A 24,041-nucleotide genomic window follows, 5' to 3' on the forward strand; every position below is an offset into this window, starting at 1 on the left:
TAAACACAAACACGAGAGGACATTCTACAAAACGCCACGAAAGTGCTACGAAATGGCCGCATTCAGCATAAAGCTTGCGACTTCCGGGACTTTTTCCATTTTTATTTTATCCTTGAAGTCGGTTTTTCTTCTTTTTCAGGGTTCCGTACCCAAAGGGTAAAAACGGGACCCTATTACTAAGACTCCGCTGTCCGTCCGTCTGTCCGTCTGTCTGTCTGTCACCAGGCTGTATCTCATGAACCGTGATATTTCACATTTCCACCATTTCTGTTGCCGCTATAACAACAAATACTAAAAAGTACGGAACCCTCGGTGCGCGAGTCCGACTCGCATTTGGCCGGTTTTTTATTTTTATTTGTATCTTAGATATCTATCTGTTATATGTATATCTCCGTCTATTGTGCTCAAAACACAATCCAGTAAATGTAGTAAAGATTGTGTTTTGGGTTTGCGATTTCTGTAAAATTTGTAAAATATTTATTTATTATATAGTAATTACCTATTTGTTTTTTCCTAGGAAACTGACAAACTCCGCGACGAAGACCTATACAAGTTCTTAGTCGAGATCAAGCGGCCCAGCTCAGCTCCAAAAAAACTCAAATGTATCCCCGGTATACTGAAGATAGAAGTCGCCCCGTGTCCGGAGGAGATCAAGAATGGACTCACGCCCGAGCTGGCCAAGCTGCAGCCTTATGGAGGTGAGATAAGGTTCAAAATTGAATGGCATTTACAGTTATTGCACAATCAGCATCAATAACAAACAAAGAAGCTCAAATGTATCCCCGGTATACTGAAGATAGAAGTCGCCCCGTGTCCGGAGGAGATCAAGAATGGACTCACGCCCGAGCTGGCCAAGCTGCAGCCTTATGGAGGTGAGATAAGGTTCAAAATTGAATGGCATTTACAGTTATTGCACAATCAGCATCAATAACAAACAAAGAAGCTCAAATGTATCCCCGGTATACTGAAGATAGAAGTCGCCCCGTGTCCGGAGGAGATCAAGAATGGACTCACGCCCGAGCTGGCCAAGCTGCAGCCTTATGGAGGTGAGATAAGGTTCAAAATTAAACGATACTCGATGTTTATAGTCGGTTAGGGGCTTAGGGCTAATTTAGACGTTACGGAAACGCGCATGCAAATTTCATTAAATTTCGTTATTTGATGGGTCGGCTAAATTGGATGTAACCTCAATAGTCCGCAATATGACTAAAATGGCAAGCGAGTTTGCGCATCGTCTAATGAACCTTTAATTAGCCTTATAGTCGGAAAATCGCTCGCCATGTTTCGATCCGTTTCGAGAATCGTCAACTGACGAGTGCCGGATGTTCTAGTGCCAAATAAGTTTTATAATGAATCTCCCTTGTATATTATACCAGCAGATGAAAACGTCCGCCCGACCAAGGAGGTGCTGCCGTTCCCGATCCACCCTGTAGCGGCGCCGCACCTGCAGTACCGCAACCTGATGTACGTGAACGTGCGCGACATCAACCTCAACGCGTACACGTCCCGCGCCGGCTCGGCCAGGAACATCACCGTGAGTCCCTCTCCCGATCCACCCTGTAGCCCTACACAACCTGATGTACGTGAACGTGCGCGACATCAACCTCAACGCGTACACGTCCCGCGCCGGCTCGGCCAGGAACATCACCGTGAGTCCCTCTCCCGATCCACCCTGTAGCCCTACACAACCTGATGTACGTGAACGTGCGCGACATCAACCTCAACGCGTACACGTCCCGCGCCGGCTCGGCCAGGAACATCACCGTGAGTCCCTCTCCCGATCCACCCTGTAGCCCTACACAACCTGATGTACGTGAACGTGCGCGACATCAACCTCAACGCGTACACGTCCCGCGCCGGCTCGGCCAGGAACATCACCGTGAGTCCCTCTCCCGATCCACCCTGTAGCCCTACACAACCTGATGTACGTGAACGTGCGCGACATCAACCTCAACGCGTACACGTCCCGCGCCGGCTCGGCCAGGAACATCACCGTGAGTCCCTCTCCCGATCCACCCTGTAGCCCTACACAACCTGATGTACGTGAACGTGCGCGACATCAACCTCAACGCGTACACGTCCCGCGCCGGCTCGGCCAGGAACATCACCGTGAGTCCCTCTCCCGATCCACCCTGTAGCCCTACACAACCTGATGTACGTGAACGTGCGAAACGTCAACCTCAACGCGTACACGTCCCGTGCCGGCTCGGCCAGGAACATCACCGTGAGTCCCTCTCCCGATCCACCCTGTAGCCCTACACAACCTGATGTACGTGAACGTGCGCGACATCAACCTCAACGCGTACACGTCCCGCGCCGGCTCGGCCAGGAACATCACCGTGAGTCCCTCTCCCGATCCACCCTGTAGCCCTACACAACCTGATGTACGTGAACGTGCGCGACATCAACCTCAACGCGTACACGTCCCGCGCCGGCTCGGCCAGGAACATCACCGTGAGTCCCTCTCCCGATCCACCCTGTAGCCCTACACAACCTGATGTACGTGAACGTGCGCGACATCAACCTCAACGCGTACACGTCCCGCGCCGGCTCGGCCAGGAACATCACCGTGAGTCCCTCTCCCGATCCACCCTGTAGCCCTACACAACCTGATGTACGTGAACGTGCGCGACATCAACCTCAACGCGTACACGTCCCGCGCCGGCTCGGCCAGGAACATCACCGTGAGTCCCTCTCCCGATCCACCCTGTAGCCCTACACAACCTGATGTACGTGAACGTGCGCGACATCAACCTCAACGCGTACACGTCCCGCGCCGGCTCGGCCAGGAACATCACCGTGAGTCCCTCTCCCGATCCACCCTGTAGCCCTACACAACCTGATGTACGTGAACGTGCGCGACATCAACCTCAACGCGTACACGTCCCGCGCCGGCTCGGCCAGGAACATCACCGTGAGTCCCTCTCCCGATCCACCCTGTAGCCCTACACAACCTGATGTACGTGAACGTGCGAAACGTCAACCTCAACGCGTACACGTCCCGTGCCGGCTCGGCCAGGAACATCACCGTGAGTCCCTCTCCCGATCCACCCTGTAGCCCTACACAACCTGATGTACGTGAACGTGCGCGACATCAACCTCAACGCGTACACGTCCCGCGCCGGCTCGGCCAGGAACATCACCGTGAGTCCCTCTCCCGATCCACCCTGTAGCCCTACACAACCTGATGTACGTGAACGTGCGCGACATCAACCTCAACGCGTACACGTCCCGCGCCGGCTCGGCCAGGAACATCACCGTGAGTCCCTCTCCCGATCCACCCTGTAGCCCTACACAACCTGATGTACGTGAACGTGCGCGACATCAACCTCAACGCGTACACGTCCCGCGCCGGCTCGGCCAGGAACATCACCGTGAGTCCCTCTCCCGATCCACCCTGTAGCCCTACACAACCTGATGTACGTGAACGTGCGCGACATCAACCTCAACGCGTACACGTCCCGCGCCGGCTCGGCCAGGAACATCACCGTGAGTCCCTCTCCCGATCCACCCTGTAGCCCTACACAACCTGATGTACGTGAACGTGCGCGACATCAACCTCAACGCGTACACGTCCCGCGCCGGCTCGGCCAGGAACATCACCGTGAGTCCCTCTCCCGATCCACCCTGTAGCCCTACACAACCTGATGTACGTGAACGTGCGCGACATCAACCTCAACGCGTACACGTCCCGCGCCGGCTCGGCCAGGAACATCACCGTGAGTCCCTCTCCCGATCCACCCTGTAGCCCTACACAACCTGATGTACGTGAACGTGCGCGACATCAACCTCAACGCGTACACGTCCCGCGCCGGCTCGGCCAGGAACATCACCGTGAGTCCCTCTCCCGATCCACTCTGTAGCCCTACACAACCTGATGTACGTGAACGTGCGCGACATCAACCTCAACGCGTACACGTCCCGCGCCGGCTCGGCCAGGAACATCACCGTGAGTCCCTCTCCCGATCCACCCTGTAGCCCTACACAACCTGATGTACGTGAACGTGCGCGACATCAACCTCAACGCGTACACGTCCCGCGCCGGCTCGGCCAGGAACATCACCGTGAGTCCCTCTCCCGATCCACCCTGTAGCCCTACACAACCTGATGTACGTGAACGTGCGAAACGTCAACCTCAACGCGTACACGTCCCGTGCCGGCTCGGCCAGGAACATCACCGTGAGTCCCTCTCCCGATCCACCCTGTAGCCCTACACAACCTGATGTACGTGAACGTGCGAAACGTCAACCTCAACGCGTACACGTCCCGTGCCGGCTCGGCCAGGAACATCACCGTGAGTCCCTCTCCCGATCCACCCTGTAGCCCTACACAACCTGATGTACGTGAACGTGCGAAACGTCAACCTCAACGCGTACACGTCCCGCGTCGGCTCCGCTAGAAATATCACAGTGAGTACCGATAATCTATAAATCTAAAGTCTACTTTTGGGGTTCTGTACCCAAAGGGTAATAACGGGACCCTATTACTAAGACTCCGCTGTCCGTCTGTCTGTCACCAGGCTGTATCTCATGAACCGTGATAGCTAGACAGTTGAAATTTTCACAGATGATGTATTTCTGTTGCCGCTATAACAACAAATACTAAAAAGTACGGAACAATCGGTGCGCGAGTCCGACTCGCACTTGGCTGGTTTTTTTTAACTGTTTTAACAAATGAATGAATGAATACTGATTGCTATATTTGGTTAAACCAAACTGTCAGTAAATAAGAACATAAAATAACTAAACTCATCCTTTTCTTTTCGGTGCTAGTTCTAGTGTAAGTCAAAGATTTATCTGTTTATGTTTGAAATGAGACAGCCCTTTGGCAAAGTATAATAGAACAATTTGTAACCAGGTCCGAGTCCAGCTAATGTCAGGCGAGCAGCAAGCGAGCGCGCTGCCGGCGATATTCGGGCGCAGCTCCTGCCCGGAGTACACGAGCGAGGCCTTCACCACCGTGCTCTACCACAACAAGTAAGTGGGTTCGACTCCGGCTGATGTCGTAACAAGTTGCCAACACTCCGTTATGACAAACTGTGGCTAAGTCAAAAGGAAAGATTGATGTTAGCCGGCTATGTATGGTAAACTAGATAATGATTGCCACTGAAAAATACCAGTCATAAGCACCCATTTTCGTAGGAAAATCACCTGAAGAAGAAAACCACCTTGAAGGGATCTTCGTAGCAACGAAACTAGCGTCCATTTTGATAGATCAGTTGTCCACTTGTCTATACGATCCAGACGACAATCGACATACACTACATTTTGATGAATCAGTAGTCCACTCGTCTATACGATCCAGACGACATACACTACATTTTGAGGGATCAGTAGTCCACTCGTCTATATGATCCAGACGACATACACTACATTTTGATGGATCAGTAGTCCACTCGTCTATATGATCCAGACGACATACACTACATTTTGATGGATCAGTAGTCCACTCGTCTATATGATCCAGACGACATACACTACATTTTGATGGATCAGTAGTCCACTCGTCTATATGATCCAGACGACATACACTACATTTTGATGGATTAGTAGTCCACTCGTCTATATGATCCAGACGACATACACTACATTCTGATGGATCAGTAGTCCACTCGTCTATACGATCCAGACGACATACACAACATTTTGATGGATCAGTAGTCCACTCGTCTATATGATCCAGACGACATACACTACATTTTGATGGATTAGTAGTCCACTCGTCTATATGATCCAGACGACATACACTACATTCTGATGGATCAGTAGTCCACTCGTCTATACGATCCAGACGACATACACAACATTTTGATGGATTAGTAGTCCACTCGTCTATATGATCCAGACGACATACACTACATTTTGATGGATCAGTAGTCCACTCGTCTATACGATCCAGACGACATACACTACATTTTGAGGGATCAGTAGTCCACTCGTCTATATGATCCAGACGACATACACTACATTTTGATGGATCAGTAGTCCACTCGCCTATATGATCCAGACGACATACACTACATTTTTAACCAACGCCCTAAATCAATACGCAAAATATAAGTAGTCAGATTATAGTTTTTGTCTCGTAAAACATTTCAGACTAAAGACAAAATAAACTTACTCCTTTTCGCTTACTCCTTTCCCTTTTAATAAAACAAGTTTTGGTACTAAAATTGATCTTTCTTCTACAGAAACCCTTCTCTCTACGATGAAATCAAGATTAAGCTACCTGCAGACCTAGGGGACCAGCATCATCTGCTGTTCACGTTCCTGCACATATCCTGCCAGAGGAAACCGGTCGCTCCTGAACAGGAGAAGAACGTTGAAACTGTCGTCGGGTTTTCTGTAAGTTTTTACTTTATTGCCAAGTGTTTTAACGTTCATTATTCAATGGTTTTGTGGTTCGCTAAAAAAAGCCTTTGAAATTAATTGGGGCATTTTTTATGAAAAGGGACCTTATTGTCGATGGCGCTTACGCCGCACAGCGTCGCGCGGCATTGTATTTATATCGGAGCATCGTTTATAATGGCGTCAGCGTCATCGACAATAAGCTCCCTTTTTATAGAAAATACCACAATTTTGAATCAAGCAGAAACTTCTGCGAAAGAATGCTATTAAGCTTAGAAATAAATTAAATATCACCCAAGACAGTATTTATTTCCACTTTTAAGAGGCCTTATTCCTACAAACGAGCGTATTTTGCAAAATGCTTCCTTTTTCATTCAACATTACGACGTAACTATTAGTATTTATTCAAAAACTGTCAACGTTCTTAAATAATCATTTCCTAAACTAGCGGCTGAAATAATTAAAGTTTGCATTTTCTCTTTTTAAACCTAAAATAAATGAGTTTTCCTGGGAGTATTTTTCAAAATTTGCAGTGAAAGGTGTCGTTTCGGTAGCCAATTTTGCAGTAAACAAGAATCATTTGGTCCATGAATGATTACAATTCAATTCACCATATCTTGGACGAGGGGCTAAAATGATTGAAAATCAAAGATTCATTTAAAAAAATTGATAAAATACCTTCCGAGTTTTCGTCATTTTTTCGGTGAAAACAGGGTCGCATTATATTTTATTATCGCAAATTGTACTTATATTTTGCCCTTAAAATAATATTATAGCAAACTCTAACTTTATGTGAACCCATAAAAAAATAATCATAACTATAGGACCTATTTTACCGTAAATTTAAATATTTTTAAAAGACGTATAAATCACGCTGCACCGACACTGCGCGCTCAGTCTCCGCCGGGCGCGCTTAGGGGACGGACCTGTGCTCGATCGTCAGGCGTTTGTTTCGTTCGTAATCAACGAGCTAGTTCCGAGAAGTGGTGTATACTGCGATTAGAAAATCTTGATCCTTAGGTGATCAATGTAATCATAGGTACATTTTATAACACAAATATTAAATTTTTTCGCCTAGGTGATCGGGTCTGTTTAGGGTGCCTAGCCAAGATGCCAACCGTTTAGGTACCTATAGTTTACATTAAAACCAAATCTGTAGCTGGCCTCTGAATGGGTAGTAGAAACGGGTTCCGTATGTGTTTCCCTTTCCAGATGACCAAGGTGCCTAGCCAAGATGCCAACCGTTTAGGTACCTAGAATATAGTTTACATTAAAACCAAATCTGTAGCTGGCCTCTAAAATGGGTCGTAGAAACGCGTTCCTTGTATCTTTCGCTTTCTAGATGACCAGGGTGCCTAGCCAAGATGCCAACCGTTTAGGTACCTATAGTTTACATTAAAACCAAATCTGTAGCTGGCCTCTGAATGGGTAGTAGAAACGGGTTCCGTATGTCTTTCCCTTTCCAGATGACCAAGGTGCCTAGCCAAGATGCCAACCGTTTAGGTACCTAGAATATAATTTACATTAAAACCAAATCTGTAGCTGGCCTCTAAAATGGGTCGTAGAAACGCGTTCCTTGTATCTTTCGCTTTCTAGATGACCAGGGTGCCTAGCCAAGATGCCAACCGTTTAGGTACCTATAGTTTACATTAAAACCAAATCTGTAGCTGGCCTCTGGATGGGTAGTAGAAACGGGTTCCGTATGTCTTTCCCTTTCCAGATGACCAAGGTGCCTAGCCAAGATGCCAACCGTTTAGGTACCTATAGTTTACATTAAAACCTAATCTGTAGCTGGCCTCTGGATGGGTAGTAGAAACGGGTTCCGTATGTCTTTCCCTTTCCAGATGACCAAGGTGCCTAGCCAAGATGCCAACCGTTTAGGTATCTATAATATAATTTACATTAAAACCAAATCTGTAGCTGGCCTCTAAAATGGGTAGTAGAAACGCGTTCCTTATGTCTTTCGCTTTCCAGATGACCAGGGTGCCTAGCCAAAATGCCAACCGTTTAGGTACCTATAGTCTACATTAAAACCAAATCTGTAGCTGGCCTCTGAATGGGTAGTAGAAACGCGTTCCGTATGTGTTTCGCTTTGCAGATGACCAGGGTGCCTAGCCAAGATGCCAACTGTTTACGCTCCGTAGCGAACGAAACGCAACCGTCTCTGTCGCACTAATATACAAGAGTGATAGAGAGAGATTACGCTATTGTTCGCTTCGGAACGAACGACTGGAATCTTGGCTAGGCACTCGGGTTTAGTACCTACAGTTTACGTTAAAACCACTTAAAACCAAATCTGTAGCTGGCCACTGAAATGGGTAATAGAAACGCGTTCCGCATGTGTTTTGCTTTCCAGATAATCAGAGTACCTAGCCAAGATGCCAGTCGTTCGTTCCGTAGCGAACGATAGGGTAATTTCTCTCTATCCCTCTTCGATCGCGTTTCTATTACCCATTTCAGAGGCCAGCTGCAGATTTGGTTTTAATGTAAACTATAAGTACCTAAACGGTTGGCATCTTGGCTAGGCACCCTGGTTATCTCTGGGTACAAGTATGTATATGTTCTTAACATAATAAACTGAAATTACTACTACCATGCATATAAAATAAAATAAAAGAGTGGCTATAACAAAAAAAATAATGTTACTTGCTGTTGAAATCGACAAAGATCAAGATTATTCTTCTCTGCGTTCAAAACGCGTTATAGTTGCCGGCGCTCGCGTACCGCGCGTCAACGCCATCTATTGAGTGTTATTTCGTGAAATCGATGAACGCTCCAGGGAATAAGGGCTCTTTTAACCCTTAAATGCATATTGTTGCCAAATGTATACAAAGCATTGGACAGCTCACAGATTCAACAGAAAAAAGCTTAAGTTTCTGAATAAAAACATTTTTTCCAACCAAAAATAAAAAATCATGCATTTAAGGGTTAATTTATTTATAAGCCTTTGAAAACTCAAACTATTAAGGTCGATATTGCTGTTGGACATTTGGGTTTGAAGCAGGGATCGGAACCGGTTTTTTTGCAAAAACTCGAAATAACCATATATTTCAGAATTATTTTATACTCCAAATGTAGGACTCAGTTGTATTTTTAGCAAAGATAGATATAACTCCGTAATAGATGGATACAGTCTAAGGAAAAAACGTGCCTCGAAAATCAAGAAAATTTGATTCTCGTTCAGAGGGCGCTACTAGTTTTGGCCTACAGTCGTATAGACGGCGTTGACGGTTTCGTTTGTTATTTAACAATTTTAACGCATATCAGTGAAAGAACATGGGTCAAAATCATAAAAATAATTAATGCAAATAAAAAAAAAACATTTATCTATATTTAAATACATTCTATCGTATTTTTATAAATCTTCATTTTTAGTTTTAAAGTGTGTCGACAGATGGCAGTGAATTTACTGGGGTTACAAAATTTACTATGACAGTACCGCTCTAGTATAAGTTACTCTATGGTTTTTAGGTAACGATTTCGTATTATTAGATTGCCCAATTAGAAATGAAATAATTAACAAAGAACGAAAAAATACCGTTTTCGTTCTCATACAAAAAATACCGGTATCCGATCCCTGGTTTGAAGGCTAATGTCAATTATTTAAGGTTGTGTTTGAACGGCATTGTGTGCTATAAGCAATCGATTTACTAAACTGACAGATCGGTCAAAAAAATGGGGAAAACTAGCTGTTATTTTAGTATCTGGGATTATAAAATTAGGTAACTGATGTTTAATATTGTGTTACAGTGGCTCCCTCTATGCCGCAACGGCAAGCTGACGTGTGGCGAGTTCAACCTGCCCGTGATGCAGGAGGAGCCCCCTCCGAACTACTCGTACATCTTCCCTGATGTACTACTCCCCGGGACGAGGTGGATCGACAACCACAAACCGATATTTAGCGTCACCTTGGACGCGCACACTACCGTCCATCCTTTGGTAAGTAGCAGAAGATATTGGCGCACCAAAGAATTTTCAATAACCTCTCATTATATAAGAAGAATTGGCAGTCGAATTTGAAATCGATAGTGTAAGGGGTATGGTTAAATTTTGGTTTGAAGTTGAACTAAACAAAATAAAGGCAGTAGGCAAATGCTATTATAGTATAAACGAAATTTAAATTAACTAGACATTCAATTAGATGTGACAAATATTTACTATTATAATTAATGAGAATAAATTTAAATGTATGTAATTAAATTGTATAATACCATATAATTCACCAAACTTTAGTATTAATGACATAAGATGTACAAACATAACATAATTATAGAAATAAGTCATTGTAATGCCCTCACAGGGTAGCATGTACTATTCCTAAGATTATATTTAACACCATGTATTCTACATGTATACAATAATAAACAATAAACATGGTTTAAATAAATAAATACACAACTTGACTAATTCCCACGGTAAGCTCAAGAAGGCTTGTGTTGTGGGTACTCAACGATATATATAATATACAAATACTTAAATACATAGACAACCATGACTCGAGAACAAATATCACACAAATAAATGCCCTTACCAGGATTCAAACCCAGGACCGTCGGCTTCATAGGCAGGGTCACTACCCACTAGGCCCGACCGGAATTGCATGGAAGTTATTAGTTTTCTTATTTTTTTTACTATATGCCATCTTAGTAAGACTCCTCCTCCTATACGAATCCCTTACGGAATTAAGATATAGCGATATATCTTTCAATTAAACCATATGTTTTATAGGACAACTACATCGAGCGTTTCGCAGTGGCCTGCGAGGCGGTGCAGGAAGGCAACATCCCCACTAGGATAGGTTTGGCCAACATGGAGGCCGAGCTGCGAGCGAGGTAGGCATATGCATCGAGTACACAGTTGACTTACTTTCAGGACTAGATTGGAATTTTGGACTATTTCATTATGACACAGCTAAGTCACGTGTTTTTTGTCAAAATGTTTTTTTAAGCTTTTATCGCCGAATGTAATTTGTTTTCAACAGTCATCTACTATATATCGAGACGATTTTAATAAACCGAAACTCAAAGATTACGTTCTAAAAGGTAGATTTCCTAGTTCCTAGGTTACATGCATTCTCTGTCACCAGTCTTTCATAAACATGTCAAATTGCATCGATAGAGCCCAACAAGTGGTCAAAAACAGGATTGCAAATTTCGATGACAACTTACATAGTTACGTATGAACATTTCAAGCTAAATGAACCTTGTAAAAACCTATTGCTTCTTATACGCATGTTTAATTTTCCAATAGCATATCCGAGCTGCCGACGGCCAACGTGGAGATCCTGTCCCGCTACCTCCCCTACGTACTGGACAAGCTTCTACATCTACTAGTGGCGCCACCATCTTTAGCGGGCGTCCCGCTCAACATAGCTCAAGATGTGTTCACTTGTCTAGCGAACGTGTTCACGGACGTGTGTGTGAGTACATCCCCCCTCCCCCTTCTGGACAAACTTCTCCACCGACTAGTGGCGCCACTATCTTTAGCGGAGGACGTGTGCATGAGTACTGTAACCAGTCCGTAGCTGACCGTAAGAACCACCTCACTTAAACGGTAAACCTATACAGCTTAGTCGTAAATAATAAATATCGTGCACTTAAATCACTCACTCATTCATTCAAATTTTACAAATAGTACTCTACGAGTATGTGTGTGTATTGTGTAATCATTCACCTCACCCACCTAACAGTTTCTTTAGTGTATGTTATCTAAATATTAAATATATTAATAACGGGTCACTCACGTATTTTAAATCGAAAACGCTCGACATGTTTCACTCCGTACCGAGGAGCGTCATCAGGAGCACCGTCACCGTCGACGCATGCTCCTGATGACGCTACTCGGTACGGAGTGAAACATGTCGAGCGTTTTCGATTTAAAATACGTGAGTGACCCGTTATTAATATATTTAATATGCCTGTGTTTCATGGAAGTTTTGTTATTAAAATTGTATGTTATCTATTTCAGTTTATAATTTATATAAAGGGTGGCTAAAAAATAAGTGCATTCGCGTTGCCAGGGAGGTTTTGGGATTATACTGAACAACTTTTACTATGGAACAAACCCCGAAATCACGAAAAAAAATTTTACCCTCCCATAGAAAATGGACCAGCCAAAATGTATGAAACAGCCAAATTTTTTTTCACGATTTCGGGGTTGGTCCCATAGTAAAAGTTGCTCAGTATAATCCCAGAATCTCCCTGGCAACGGGAAAAAAAATGCACTTATTTGTTAGCCACCGTGTATAAATAAATAAAACGTTTATTTATTTAGATAACAAGATCCATTTTGTTAGTATTCTACAAACTAAAACCTAAAAACTATGTTAGTATTCGTAACTCAATAATGACTCAGTATAGTAGTGTGACTACTTAAAACACACAAATCAAAAATATTTCATTCAATAATTTGCTATTCACCTCAACTCTCCTGCTGATACCTATAGCTGAGACATTATTTTGCACACATCATTGTGGATGGATTGTGTGGGAGATTATATAAAATAAAGTATGTGAGTGATCAGATGACAGGCAACATCTCTCATCATCATCATTTATCATCTCTCTCGGTATGGAAGAAAAATACCTGTGCCGAACCCAAGCGTGTGATGATGATGAATCGTGTAGACAGAAAATGTTACATTTGTTGCAGAATATGAACGAAGGCGTCACCTGCGACCCCCACGGCCGCAGCAGCCTCATCACGGCGTACATCCAGTACCAGTGCACCATCCCTCGGCCTTCGTTGGCGGACAGGGACATAGGCCTGCCCCTACCACCTGCAGGTAACCATAGACTATAGATCATTTGACTTTTTTTAAATATATTATCTGCAAACCAAACTGCCGACTGGGGTCGTAAAACTTCTCATTCTTACTTGCATTAGTCGTAGCAGGAGAGAAAGAAATGGAAATATGATCTCGGTTGTCATTTTGGTTTGCGAATAGTATAAGCGAGCGCAAAGCGTCTCCGTTTCAGCTTCGCAAATATGCGTCGGGCAAATATGCTTTCAGGTATCCAGTTGTTCTCCTATACAGCGGTGGCAGCATGGTTCATTTTAATCGCCTGTCACTATGCCTGTCACTTTCGCACTTACATACTTGTTAGAACGTGACAGGCATGGTGACAGGTGATAAAAATGCGACCGTGCTGCCACCGCTGTATAGGAGAACAACTGGATAACATTTCAGGTCACATTTCTCAACCGACTGTTAAGTTTTTATTTACAGTGTCGTTACTGACAATTAAGACAAATGGATTGATTCAAGCGAAAAGTAGTAGCGAAAGTTAGTAGAAATATTTACAGTACATATGGTGCTACTTTTTCGCACTAGTGCGTAAAGAGCACTTTTCGTGCATATGTCGAAAGTTTAAAGGGCCATATGTACTGTGAAACTCGTGTCGATTTAAAATACTCCCTGCGGTCGTGTTTTAATTTATCGCCACTCGTTTCGAATTTCCTCTTTTCCGCACTTGTATCGTAAATAACTATTATATGTACTTAAATTACGATAACATGGTAATCTCTCATTCTGTATACGAGTGTACACAATTCTGAATGTTATTTTTAGTTGTATAAGTTCCATATTCAAAGAGTAATGTTTTCAGTGATGAGCGACGGCTCGTGTAAGATTCTACACGAGGAGCTGGCGCTGCAGTGGGTGGTGGCCAGCGGCGCCACCCGAGACCTCGCGATGCACAACTCATGGTATGGCATATTGTCTTATTTGATTTTTACGTTAAAACAGACCTAGGAAAAGCAAGGGATCCTGTTTATTTCGGGTTATAATGTATATCTTAAATACTTCTGGGTTTACTTTAAGTCCCCGGCAATAATCGCACTTAAACTATCGTGAGACATATTTCAAAATATTTATCAGTACGGTTTTTACTCACTATTATTTTTAGTCGCTTTTGGCGACATGTTTCGGATTCTTTGGGAATCCATCCTCAGGCACGAGTGTCCGCGGCGGTTGTTCGTCGTGCACTGCCCGCGCCGCCCGCCTCGTCGCTCGTTACGCGCGCGCTGATGGGGCGGGGGCGGGGGCGGGGGGCGCGGGGCAGTCCGCAGATGGAGTCGTCAAGTGAAGGTCTGGTAGGGCGGCTGTATCGAACGAAGTCAAGCACACTGCACTCACTATGTCCCCGCGATCGTCACAACACACTTGCCGCTTGACCCTAGGTATTATAGGCTTCCATGCAGGTGGCAACATCCAGCCTCCGTCCCGATTGAAATTAGGGCGGCGTGCAATTTCAATCGCCTCGCGAATCTTACGCGGCACAAAACATTTCTCCCGTACCAGTAATCTCGCTTTATCGAAACGAATGAAATGGGACGCGCCTATATCGTTCGCATGCTCTGCCACAGCTGAGTTCCTGTTGTCCATGTTCTTTACGCTGCGTATGTGTTCCGACAACCTAGTGGAGACATTCCTTCCGGTCTCACCGACATACGCCCTACCACAATCGCAAGGTATCTCGTATACCCATGTCGCCAAAAGCGACTAAAAATAATAGTGAGTAAAAACCGTACTGATAAATATTTATTTCCCGGCAATCTCGGCCAAATTGCACCTTCCCATACAAACGTAGTTCCGCTCTCATTTAAAAACTACGTGTTATATTCTAAAGGGGCCCGCTGACTATCAGTCCGCCGGACGATATCGGCCTGTCAGTTGTTCGGAACTGTCAAATTTTTGTTCTAACTGACAGGCCGATATCATCCGGCGGACTGATAGTCAGTGGCCCCAATGAAACTGCACATACAATGACATGAGGTATATCTGTCTGTAATTACTTTATAATTCCACCCTTAAAAAAAAGTTTTGTATGAAAAACTTAAATTCGCTGTATTTTTTTAACTATGGTATATGAAGCTACATGAACTAATTACAGACATAGATATACCTTATCCTATTGTAAGTACAAAGTTTCAGAGCAATCTAGCTAGTCGTTTAAAGTGAGAGCAGAACTGCGTTTGTATGGTGAATCAAGCTTGCCGGGGACCCTTAAGAGCTTTTTCCTGATTTGTATTTTACGCTTTTTAAAATTGAGAATTACCTCAATTACCCGACATTGGACAGTGATTCGGTGGCACAAGCATATTCAGTACAAAAATGCTTGTGCCGCACACTGGTGGAATCCCGCCTTTACACTATACATATACCCCCTTATTTATAAAACTTTACGGGCCTGATTTAGTTAAATTATGTTTTATCCCTTTCTTACAAATACATAAGTCAAAATTACAGATACAGACAAACGGTTCATTGCTAATTCAGGCCAGTAACGCGTTTATGAATAACGCCAATAATCTTTACAATGTGTTCGCGCACCTTCTAGCGACACCTAGCGGCACTGCGACGACAACTACTATACCGCCCCTCCGCGCTCATCTTGTCTCGTTCATTCGCCTCGATATACGGCACGATAAACACGTTACTCGTTACATTTCAAATCTAAGCTTATATAAAGCCACTTTTCGTAATAAACGAATTTTCTACGGTACGTTACAATAAACGTCTTCATTGAATGGACCCTGGAAAACCACCGAATCCTGCACACAATGTTATATACACTTAATAATGTTTACTCCTTTCTAGGGCGCTGTTCGAGCTAATGATAAAGTCCATGTGCGAGTATCTGTATTGGAGCGGGGCTCATGAGGCCCCGCGTAAAGCACGCTTCCCTGACCAGTTCACCGACGACATCACTACTCTGGTCAATAATGTTACCACGGAAATCATTTCTAGGTAAGAATGGACTCCCATTCAAAATTCAGTCCATATAAAAAAAAAAGAAAAAAATCCAGAATTTAGATATCAGTTTTGTGACTGTCCATACAAAATGTGTATACCTATGTGAAAATGCATCACAAAACATTTTATTTTCCTTTTTTTCTGAATATCCCCATATAAGTAACCTGGGATATCCTCATATCCTTCTAAATAGAAATCTCACTAACATTGTTTTTTCCAGATACGGCAAAAACAGTCGTCTCACCCAAAGCTTGAACAACAGCCTGGCGTTCTTCTTATTCGATCTGCTCAATATCGCGGATCGAGGTTATGTCTTTAACCTGATCCGCAGCTATCATAAGCAGATGAGCGCCAAGATCGCATCTCTGCCGGATGCCGTGCCTCTTGTCCAATATAAGGTAGGAAAGTTTAGAGGTAGAGAGAAATATCCCTGTTCAAATACATTCACACCGATGTTATGTGTTTAACCTGATCCGCAGCTACCACAAACAGATGAGCACCAAGTAAACTTCCATCCATCCATTATAAAGTAGAAAACCTTAGAGGTAGAAATAAATAATCGCGTACAAAAATACTATGAGTTTTTATTGTTACCAGTTGCCATTATTTTTGTGTCCGAGCACTTAATTTAAGGAAATAATAAATTATTGTTACAGCATATATAGTTGCGTCAGACAACACACTGGTCTAAACTTAATGTTTTCTAGTTGTGTATAATGTTTATTGAACACTATGTCAAAGTAATTTGACATCCCCTTAAATTAAGTGCTGCGGTGCACGCTGCGGCAGCTTTCCGGGGTAGTTTCCATTATGCTGCTTCCAAATGTTGTAATAACTTTCCACCGCCAGTGAGGAATCTGCAAAGTATTTATGGTTTTAAGTCTAAACTTAAACAGTATATGCTCAGCCACCAACTTAACCAGGAAACCTGCTTACGTGATACAAGCTGTGTGTAGTTTCTGCTTTTACTTATGCTAAAGTGTTAAAAAAAATACCGTCACGTACTTGATAGTTTTCTGGAATGCCCCTCTTAACTAGTTCCTAGCAGTTCAACGAATACTACTCTGAACTTTACTGTTTCTATCGGGACATTCTAAACTTATCTAAACTTTGTTATCCCCAGCTGGCGTTCCTCCGCATAATCTGCTCGCACGAGCACTACGTGGCCCTGAACCTGCCCATGGGGTCCAGCTCGGGCGCGGCCTCTCCCGCACCCTCCGTGCACTCGCACGCGTCGCACTCGTCGGCCCCGCCACCCCACGCTCTCACACACGAGCACCGCTCGCGGCACTACCTCGCGGGGCTGCTGCTGCACGACCTCACCGGCGCGCTGGAGCTGCAGTCAGTATACACTAGCCGTCCCACTCGCACTCGTCGGCCCCGCCACCCCACGCTCTCACACACGAGCACCGCTCGCGGCACTACCTCGCGGGGCTGCTGCTGCACGACCTCACCGGCGCGCTGGAGCTGCAGTCAGTATACACTAGCCGTCCCACTCGCACTCGTCGGCCCCGCCACCCCACGCTCTCACACACGAGCACCGCTCGCGGCACTACCTCGCGGGGCTGCTGCTGCACGACCTCACCGGCGCGCTGGAGCTGCAGTCAGTATACACTAGCCGTCCCACTCGCACTCGTCGGCCCCGCCACCCCACGCTCTCACACACGAGCACCGCTCGCGGCACTACCTCGCGGGGCTGCTGCTGCACGACCTCACCGGCGCGCTGGAGCTGCAGTCAGTATACACTAGCCGTCCCACTCGCACTCGTCGGCCCCGCCACCCCACGCTCTCACACACGAGCACCGCTCGCGGCACTACCTCGCGGGGCTGCTGCTGCACGACCTCACCGGCGCGCTGGAGCTGCAGTCAGTATACACTAGCCGTCCCACTCGCACTCGTCGGCCCCGCCACCCCACGCTCTCACACACGAGCACCGCTCGCGGCACTACCTCGCGGGGCTGCTGCTGCACGACCTCACCGGCGCGCTGGAGCTGCAGTCAGTATACACTAGCCGTCCCACTCGCACTCGTCCGCCCCGCCACCGCACGCGCTCACACACTCATGAATCGCCTTACCCTTTCATTTATGGTCTTCAGTCTTCACAAACTAAAATAGTTCCTTTAATGTCCACCAGGAGTCCGGTGCTTCAATGCGCCGCTGTGAACGCGCTCCTGTCTCTACTGACGGCGCACGATGCCGACCCGCGCCTGGCGACGCCGGAGGTGCGCGCTCGGGTGGCGCAGCTGTACATGCCTCTGCTGGGCATCGTGCTCGACGCCGCGCCCATGCTGAGCCGCTCGGCCGGGGCTAGAGGTGAGTTTCATTAGCGATTTCATGCTGTAATGCCTAGGAGACTTGTATTTCAATGCTGTAAACGCCCTTCTATGTGTATTGACGACGCATGTTGCCTAATTATATAACTGATCTTATTAGCTAGGATATGATATCTAACGTCGGTATAGGTTAGGCTTGTAGGTTAAATAAATTAAAAAAGGGTTGAAATGTACTAAAAACTGTTATGAGAAATACCAAGAAAGGAATGGGTTCAAAGAAAAATATTAAGCGAGTGCTTAATTTATACCTCTTTTTTACGTGAAAACTTTTTTACAGATGTCATGCAATTTGATGGAGAGATGGGTCAATTGAACAGTTTATATAACCCGTCGGCTAACGATCCGGACAGTAAGCAGGTGAGTTTTAAACACTTGCAAATATAATATTTCAAAATTAGACATTTAAATACAAAAAACATATACATTATACGCATAAATGTTCCTCGTTTCGCTCGGAATCTATAAAATTCCTAGGATTAGTTTTATGCTATTTTAGTCAATTTTCATTTTTTCTCTGCAGACCGGTCGACCGCCATACAACAGCGAGACCCACCGCAACCTGCTAATGTGCCTCGTGTGGCTGCTGAAGAGCTGCTCCCGCGCCGCGCTGGCGCAGTGCTGCGCCGAGCTGCCGCCCGCGCGCCTGCCCGCGCTGCTGCACCTGCTGCATCTCTGCTTCATCGCGCACGAGTACAAGGTACACCCGTCACCCGTCACCCGTCACCCGCACCGTGCAACACCACTGCTGCTACAACCTGCCCCCAGATTATAATCTTGACGGAGCTGTACCGAGCTTGGTTCGTTAGGTTACCTCTTGTTCTTCTAAGTAAGCGCAAAAACTCCGCGAAGCGGGGCTTCGCCTCCGGCGCGTGCCATCTGTTTTGTAAATATAAACCTTATTAATAAATTGTAATTATCATTCCGCTTATAGCGAAGTTATGAAAATAGTTTGTGTACAAGGTGAATGCAACTTGAGATATGTACCTTTTAATACTAAATATTATTTAAATTTGTTAAAATATTATTTAAATTTCTCAAAAAAAAATATATACAGCCAGTTTAGCCCACTTCTCTGGATGTTAAGGCAGCGGTAAACGACGGTTGTGTTATTTACGTTAACACATTCTCAACAGGGTCGCAAGGAGCTCCTCAAATGCCAGCAGCAGAATGTACGCAAGACGACCGACATCAAAGCTAAACTGGAAGATGTCATCTTGGGGCAGGGATCTGCGCGCTCCGATTTAATTATGAGGCGGAAAGGTTAGTTTGTGTAAAAATAAATATATAAATGGTAGAATATTTAGCACGTGTAAATGTGAAACTATTTATAATAAGACAAACGTTATAAAAATTATAAGGTTGTGATCGGTTCTTAGGCGGGTCTATGGCGGTCCCGGGGCGGCGCGAGCGCTGGCGCAAGGACTGGCGCGGCGCCCGCGACGCGCCCCCCTCCCCGCTCGCGCCGCACCCCGCGCTGCCCGCCGCGCTCGCCGCCGAGGTCTCGCTCACTCTGCTGCACGCGCTAGAGACCATCGTGCAGGTGAGACGGCACTATAGTCTACAGTGTACACGACAAGGACTGGCGCGGCGCCCGCGACGCGCCCCCCTCCCCGCTCGCGCCGCACCCCGCGCTGCCCGCCGCGCTCGCCGCCGAGGTCTCGCTCACTCTGCTGCACGCGCTAGAGACCATCGTGCAGGTGAGACGGCACTATAGTCTACAGTGTACACGACAAGGACTGGCGCGGCGCCCGCGACGCGCCCCCCTCCCCGCTCGCGCCGCACCCCGCGCTGCCCGCCGCGCTCGCCGCCGAGGTCTCGCTCACTCTGCTGCACGCGCTAGAGACCATCGTGCAGGTGAGACGGCACTATAGTCTACAGTGTACACGACAAGGACTGGCGCGGCGCCCGCGACGCGCCCCCCTCCCCGCTCGCGCCGCACCCCGCGCTGCCCGCCGCGCTCGCCGCCGAGGTCTCGCTCACTCTGCTGCACGCGCTAGAGACCATCGTGCAGGTGAGACGGCACTATAGTCTACAGTGTACACGACAAGGACTGGCGCGGCGCCCGCGACGCGCCCCCCTCCCCGCTCGCGCCGCACCCCGCGCTGCCCGCCGCGCTCGCCGCCGAGGTCTCGCTCACTCTGCTGCACGCGCTAGAGACCATCGTGCAGGTGAGACGGCACTATAGTCTACAGTGTACACGACAAGGACTGGCGCGGCGCCCGCGACGCGCCCCCCTCCCCGCTCGCGCCGCACCCCGCGCTGCCCGCCGCGCTCGCCGCCGAGGTCTCGCTCACTCTGCTGCACGCGCTAGAGACCATCGTGCAGGTGAGACGGCACTATAGTCTACAGTGTACACGACAAGGACTGGCGCGGCGCCCGCGACGCGCCCCCCTCCCCGCTCGCGCCGCACCCCGCGCTGCCCGCCGCGCTCGCCGCCGAGGTCTCGCTCACTCTGCTGCACGCGCTAGAGACCATCGTGCAGGTGAGACGGCACTATAGTCTACAGTGTACACGACAAGGACTGGCGCGGCGCCCGCGACGCGCCCCCCTCCCCGCTCGCGCCGCACCCCGCGCTGCCCGCCGCGCTCGCCGCCGAGGTCTCGCTCACTCTGCTGCACGCGCTCGAGACCATCGTGCAGGTGAGACGGCACTATAGTCTACAGTGTACACGACAAGGACTGGCGCGGCGCCCGCGACGCGCCCCCCTCCCCGCTCGCGCCGCACCCCGCGCTGCCCGCCGCGCTCGCCGCCGAGGTCTCGCTCACTCTGCTGCACGCGCTAGAGACCATCGTGCAGGTGAGACGGCACTATAGTCTACAGTGTACACGACAAGGACTGGCGCGGCGCCCGCGACGCGCCCCCCTCCCCGCTCGCGCCGCACCCCGCGCTGCCCGCCGCGCTCGCCGCCGAGGTCTCGCTCACTCTGCTGCACGCGCTAGAGACCATCGTGCAGGTGAGACGGCACTATAGTCTACAGTGTACACGACAAGGACTGGCGCGGCGCCCGCGACGCGCCCCCCTCCCCGCTCGCGCCGCACCCCGCGCTGCCCGCCGCGCTCGCCGCCGAGGTCTCGCTCACTCTGCTGCACGCGCTAGAGACCATCGTGCAGGTGAGACGGCACTATAGTCTACAGTGTACACGACAAGGACTGGCGCGGCGCCCGCGACGCGCCCCCCTCCCCGCTCGCGCCGCACCCCGCGCTGCCCGCCGCGCTCGCCGCCGAGGTCTCGCTCACTCTGCTGCACGCGCTAGAGACCATCGTGCAGGTGAGACGGCACTATAGTCTACAGTGTACACGACAAGGACTGGCGCGGCGCCCGCGACGCGCCCCCCTCCCCGCTCGCGCCGCACCCCGCGCTGCCCGCCGCGCTCGCCGCCGAGGTCTCGCTCACTCTGCTGCACGCGCTCGAGACCATCGTGCAGGTGAGACGGCACTATAGTCTACAGTGTACACGACAAGGACTGGCGCGGCGCCCGCGACGCGCCCCCCTCCCCGCTCGCGCCGCACCCCGCGCTGCCCGCCGCGCTCGCCGCCGAGGTCTCGCTCACTCTGCTGCACGCGCTAGAGACCATCGTGCAGGTGAGACGGCACTATAGTCTACAGTGTACACGACAAGGACTGGCGCGGCGCCCGCGACGCGCCCCCCTCCCCGCTCGCGCCGCACCCCGCGCTGCCCGCCGCGCTCGCCGCCGAGGTCTCGCTCACTCTGCTGCACGCGCTAGAGACCATCGTGCAGGTGAGACGGCACTATAGTCTACAGTGTACACGACAAGGACTGGCGCGGCGCCCGCGACGCGCCCCCCTCCCCGCTCGCGCCGCACCCCGCGCTGCCCGCCGCGCTCGCCGCCGAGGTCTCGCTCACTCTGCTGCACGCGCTAGAGACCATCGTGCAGGTGAGACGGCACTATAGTCTACAGTGTACACGACAAGGACTGGCGCGGCGCCCGCGACGCGCCCCCCTCCCCGCTCGCGCCGCACCCCGCGCTGCCCGCCGCGCTCGCCGCTGAGGTCTCGCTCACTCTGCTGCACGCGCTAGAGACCATCGTGCAGGTGAGACGGCACTATAGTCTACAGTGTACACGACAAGGACTGGCGCGGCGCCCGCGACGCGCCCCCCTCCCCGCTCGCGCCGCACCCCGCGCTGCCCGCCGCGCTCGCCGCCGAGGTCTCGCTCACTCTGCTGCACGCGCTAGAGACCATCGTGCAGGTGAGACGGCACTATAGTCTACAGTGTACACGACAAGGACTGGCGCGGCGCCCGCGACGCGCCCCCCTCCCCGCTCGCGCCGCACCCCGCGCTGCCCGCCGCGCTCGCCGCCGAGGTCTCGCTCACTCTGCTGCACGCGCTAGAGACCATCGTGCAGGTGAGACGGCACTATAGTCTACAGTGTACACGACAAGGACTGGCGCGGCGCCCGCGACGCGCCCCCCTCCCCGCTCGCGCCGCACCCCGCGCTGCCCGCCGCGCTCGCCGCTGAGGTCTCGCTCACTCTGCTGCACGCGCTAGAGACCATCGTGCAGGTGAGACGGCACTATAGTCTACAGTGTACACGACAAGGACTGGCGCGGCGCCCGCGACGCGCCCCCCTCCCCGCTCGCGCCGCACCCCGCGCTGCCCGCCGCGCTCGCCGCCGAGGTCTCGCTCACTCTGCTGCACGCGCTAGAGACCATCGTGCAGGTGAGACGGCACTATAGTCTACAGTGTACACGACAAGGACTGGCGCGGCGCCCGCGACGCGCCCCCCTCCCCGCTCGCGCCGCACCCCGCGCTGCCCGCCGCGCTCGCCGCCGAGGTCTCGCTCACTCTGCTGCACGCGCTAGAGACCATCGTGCAGGTGAGACGGCACTATAGTCTACAGTGTACACGACAAGGACTGGCGCGGCGCCCGCGACGCGCCCCCCTCCCCGCTCGCGCCGCACCCCGCGCTGCCCGCCGCGCTCGCCGCCGAGGTCTCGCTCACTCTGCTGCACGCGCTAGAGACCATCGTGCAGGTGAGACGGCACTATAGTCTACAGTGTACACGACAAGGACTGGCGCGGCGCCCGCGACGCGCCCCCCTCCCCGCTCGCGCCGCACCCCGCGCTGCCCGCCGCGCTCGCCGCCGAGGTCTCGCTCACTCTGCTGCACGCGCTAGAGACCATCGTGCAGGTGAGACGGCACTATGTATATAACTATTAATATATACCTATGTACCACAACACAAGCCTTATTGAGCTTACTGTGGACATAGAGTAACTTATACTAGAGCGGTACTGTCATAGTAAATTTTGTAACCCCATTAAATTCACTGCCATCTGTCGACACACTTTAAAACTAAAATTGAAGATTTGTAAAAGTACGATAAAATGTATTTAAATATAGATAAATGATTTTTTTTATTTGCATTAATTATTTTGATGATTTTTACCCATGTTCTTTCACTAATATGCGTTAAAATTGTTAAATAACAAACGAAACCGTCAACGCCATCTATACGACTGTAGGCCAAAACTAGTAGCGCCCTCTGAACGAGAATCAAATTTTCTTGATTTTCGAGGCACGTTTTTTCCTTAGACTGTATCCATCTATTACGGAGTTATATCTATCTTTGCTGTGGACTAG

General features: G+C 49.2%; 1 protein-coding gene across 1 annotated transcript in view; it reads left to right on the forward strand.

Annotated features, from left to right (window-relative positions):
- The window catches only part of LOC134740512 (dedicator of cytokinesis protein 7), a 57,177-nt gene that overhangs the window by 13,919 nt on the left and 19,217 nt on the right, over window positions 1-24,041 (forward strand). The window contains exons 10-26 of the mRNA XM_063673018.1: window positions 518-698; window positions 1,380-1,534; window positions 4,858-4,976; window positions 6,191-6,344; window positions 10,098-10,286; window positions 11,076-11,179; window positions 11,598-11,766; window positions 12,999-13,131; window positions 13,955-14,054; window positions 15,949-16,098; window positions 16,325-16,502; window positions 17,228-17,445; window positions 18,239-18,417; window positions 18,715-18,794; window positions 18,958-19,134; window positions 19,571-19,697; window positions 19,814-19,977. Of these exons, the coding sequence (XP_063529088.1) occupies window positions 518-698; window positions 1,380-1,534; window positions 4,858-4,976; window positions 6,191-6,344; window positions 10,098-10,286; window positions 11,076-11,179; window positions 11,598-11,766; window positions 12,999-13,131; window positions 13,955-14,054; window positions 15,949-16,098; window positions 16,325-16,502; window positions 17,228-17,445; window positions 18,239-18,417; window positions 18,715-18,794; window positions 18,958-19,134; window positions 19,571-19,697; window positions 19,814-19,977 (2,577 nt within the window). The remainder of the gene's footprint in view (window positions 1-517; window positions 699-1,379; window positions 1,535-4,857; window positions 4,977-6,190; window positions 6,345-10,097; window positions 10,287-11,075; window positions 11,180-11,597; window positions 11,767-12,998; window positions 13,132-13,954; window positions 14,055-15,948; window positions 16,099-16,324; window positions 16,503-17,227; window positions 17,446-18,238; window positions 18,418-18,714; window positions 18,795-18,957; window positions 19,135-19,570; window positions 19,698-19,813; window positions 19,978-24,041) is intronic.

The sequence above is a fragment of the Cydia strobilella genome, chromosome 4, assembly GCF_947568885.1.
Source record: "Cydia strobilella chromosome 4, ilCydStro3.1, whole genome shotgun sequence".
NCBI classification, from domain to species: domain Eukaryota; kingdom Metazoa; phylum Arthropoda; class Insecta; order Lepidoptera; family Tortricidae; genus Cydia; species Cydia strobilella.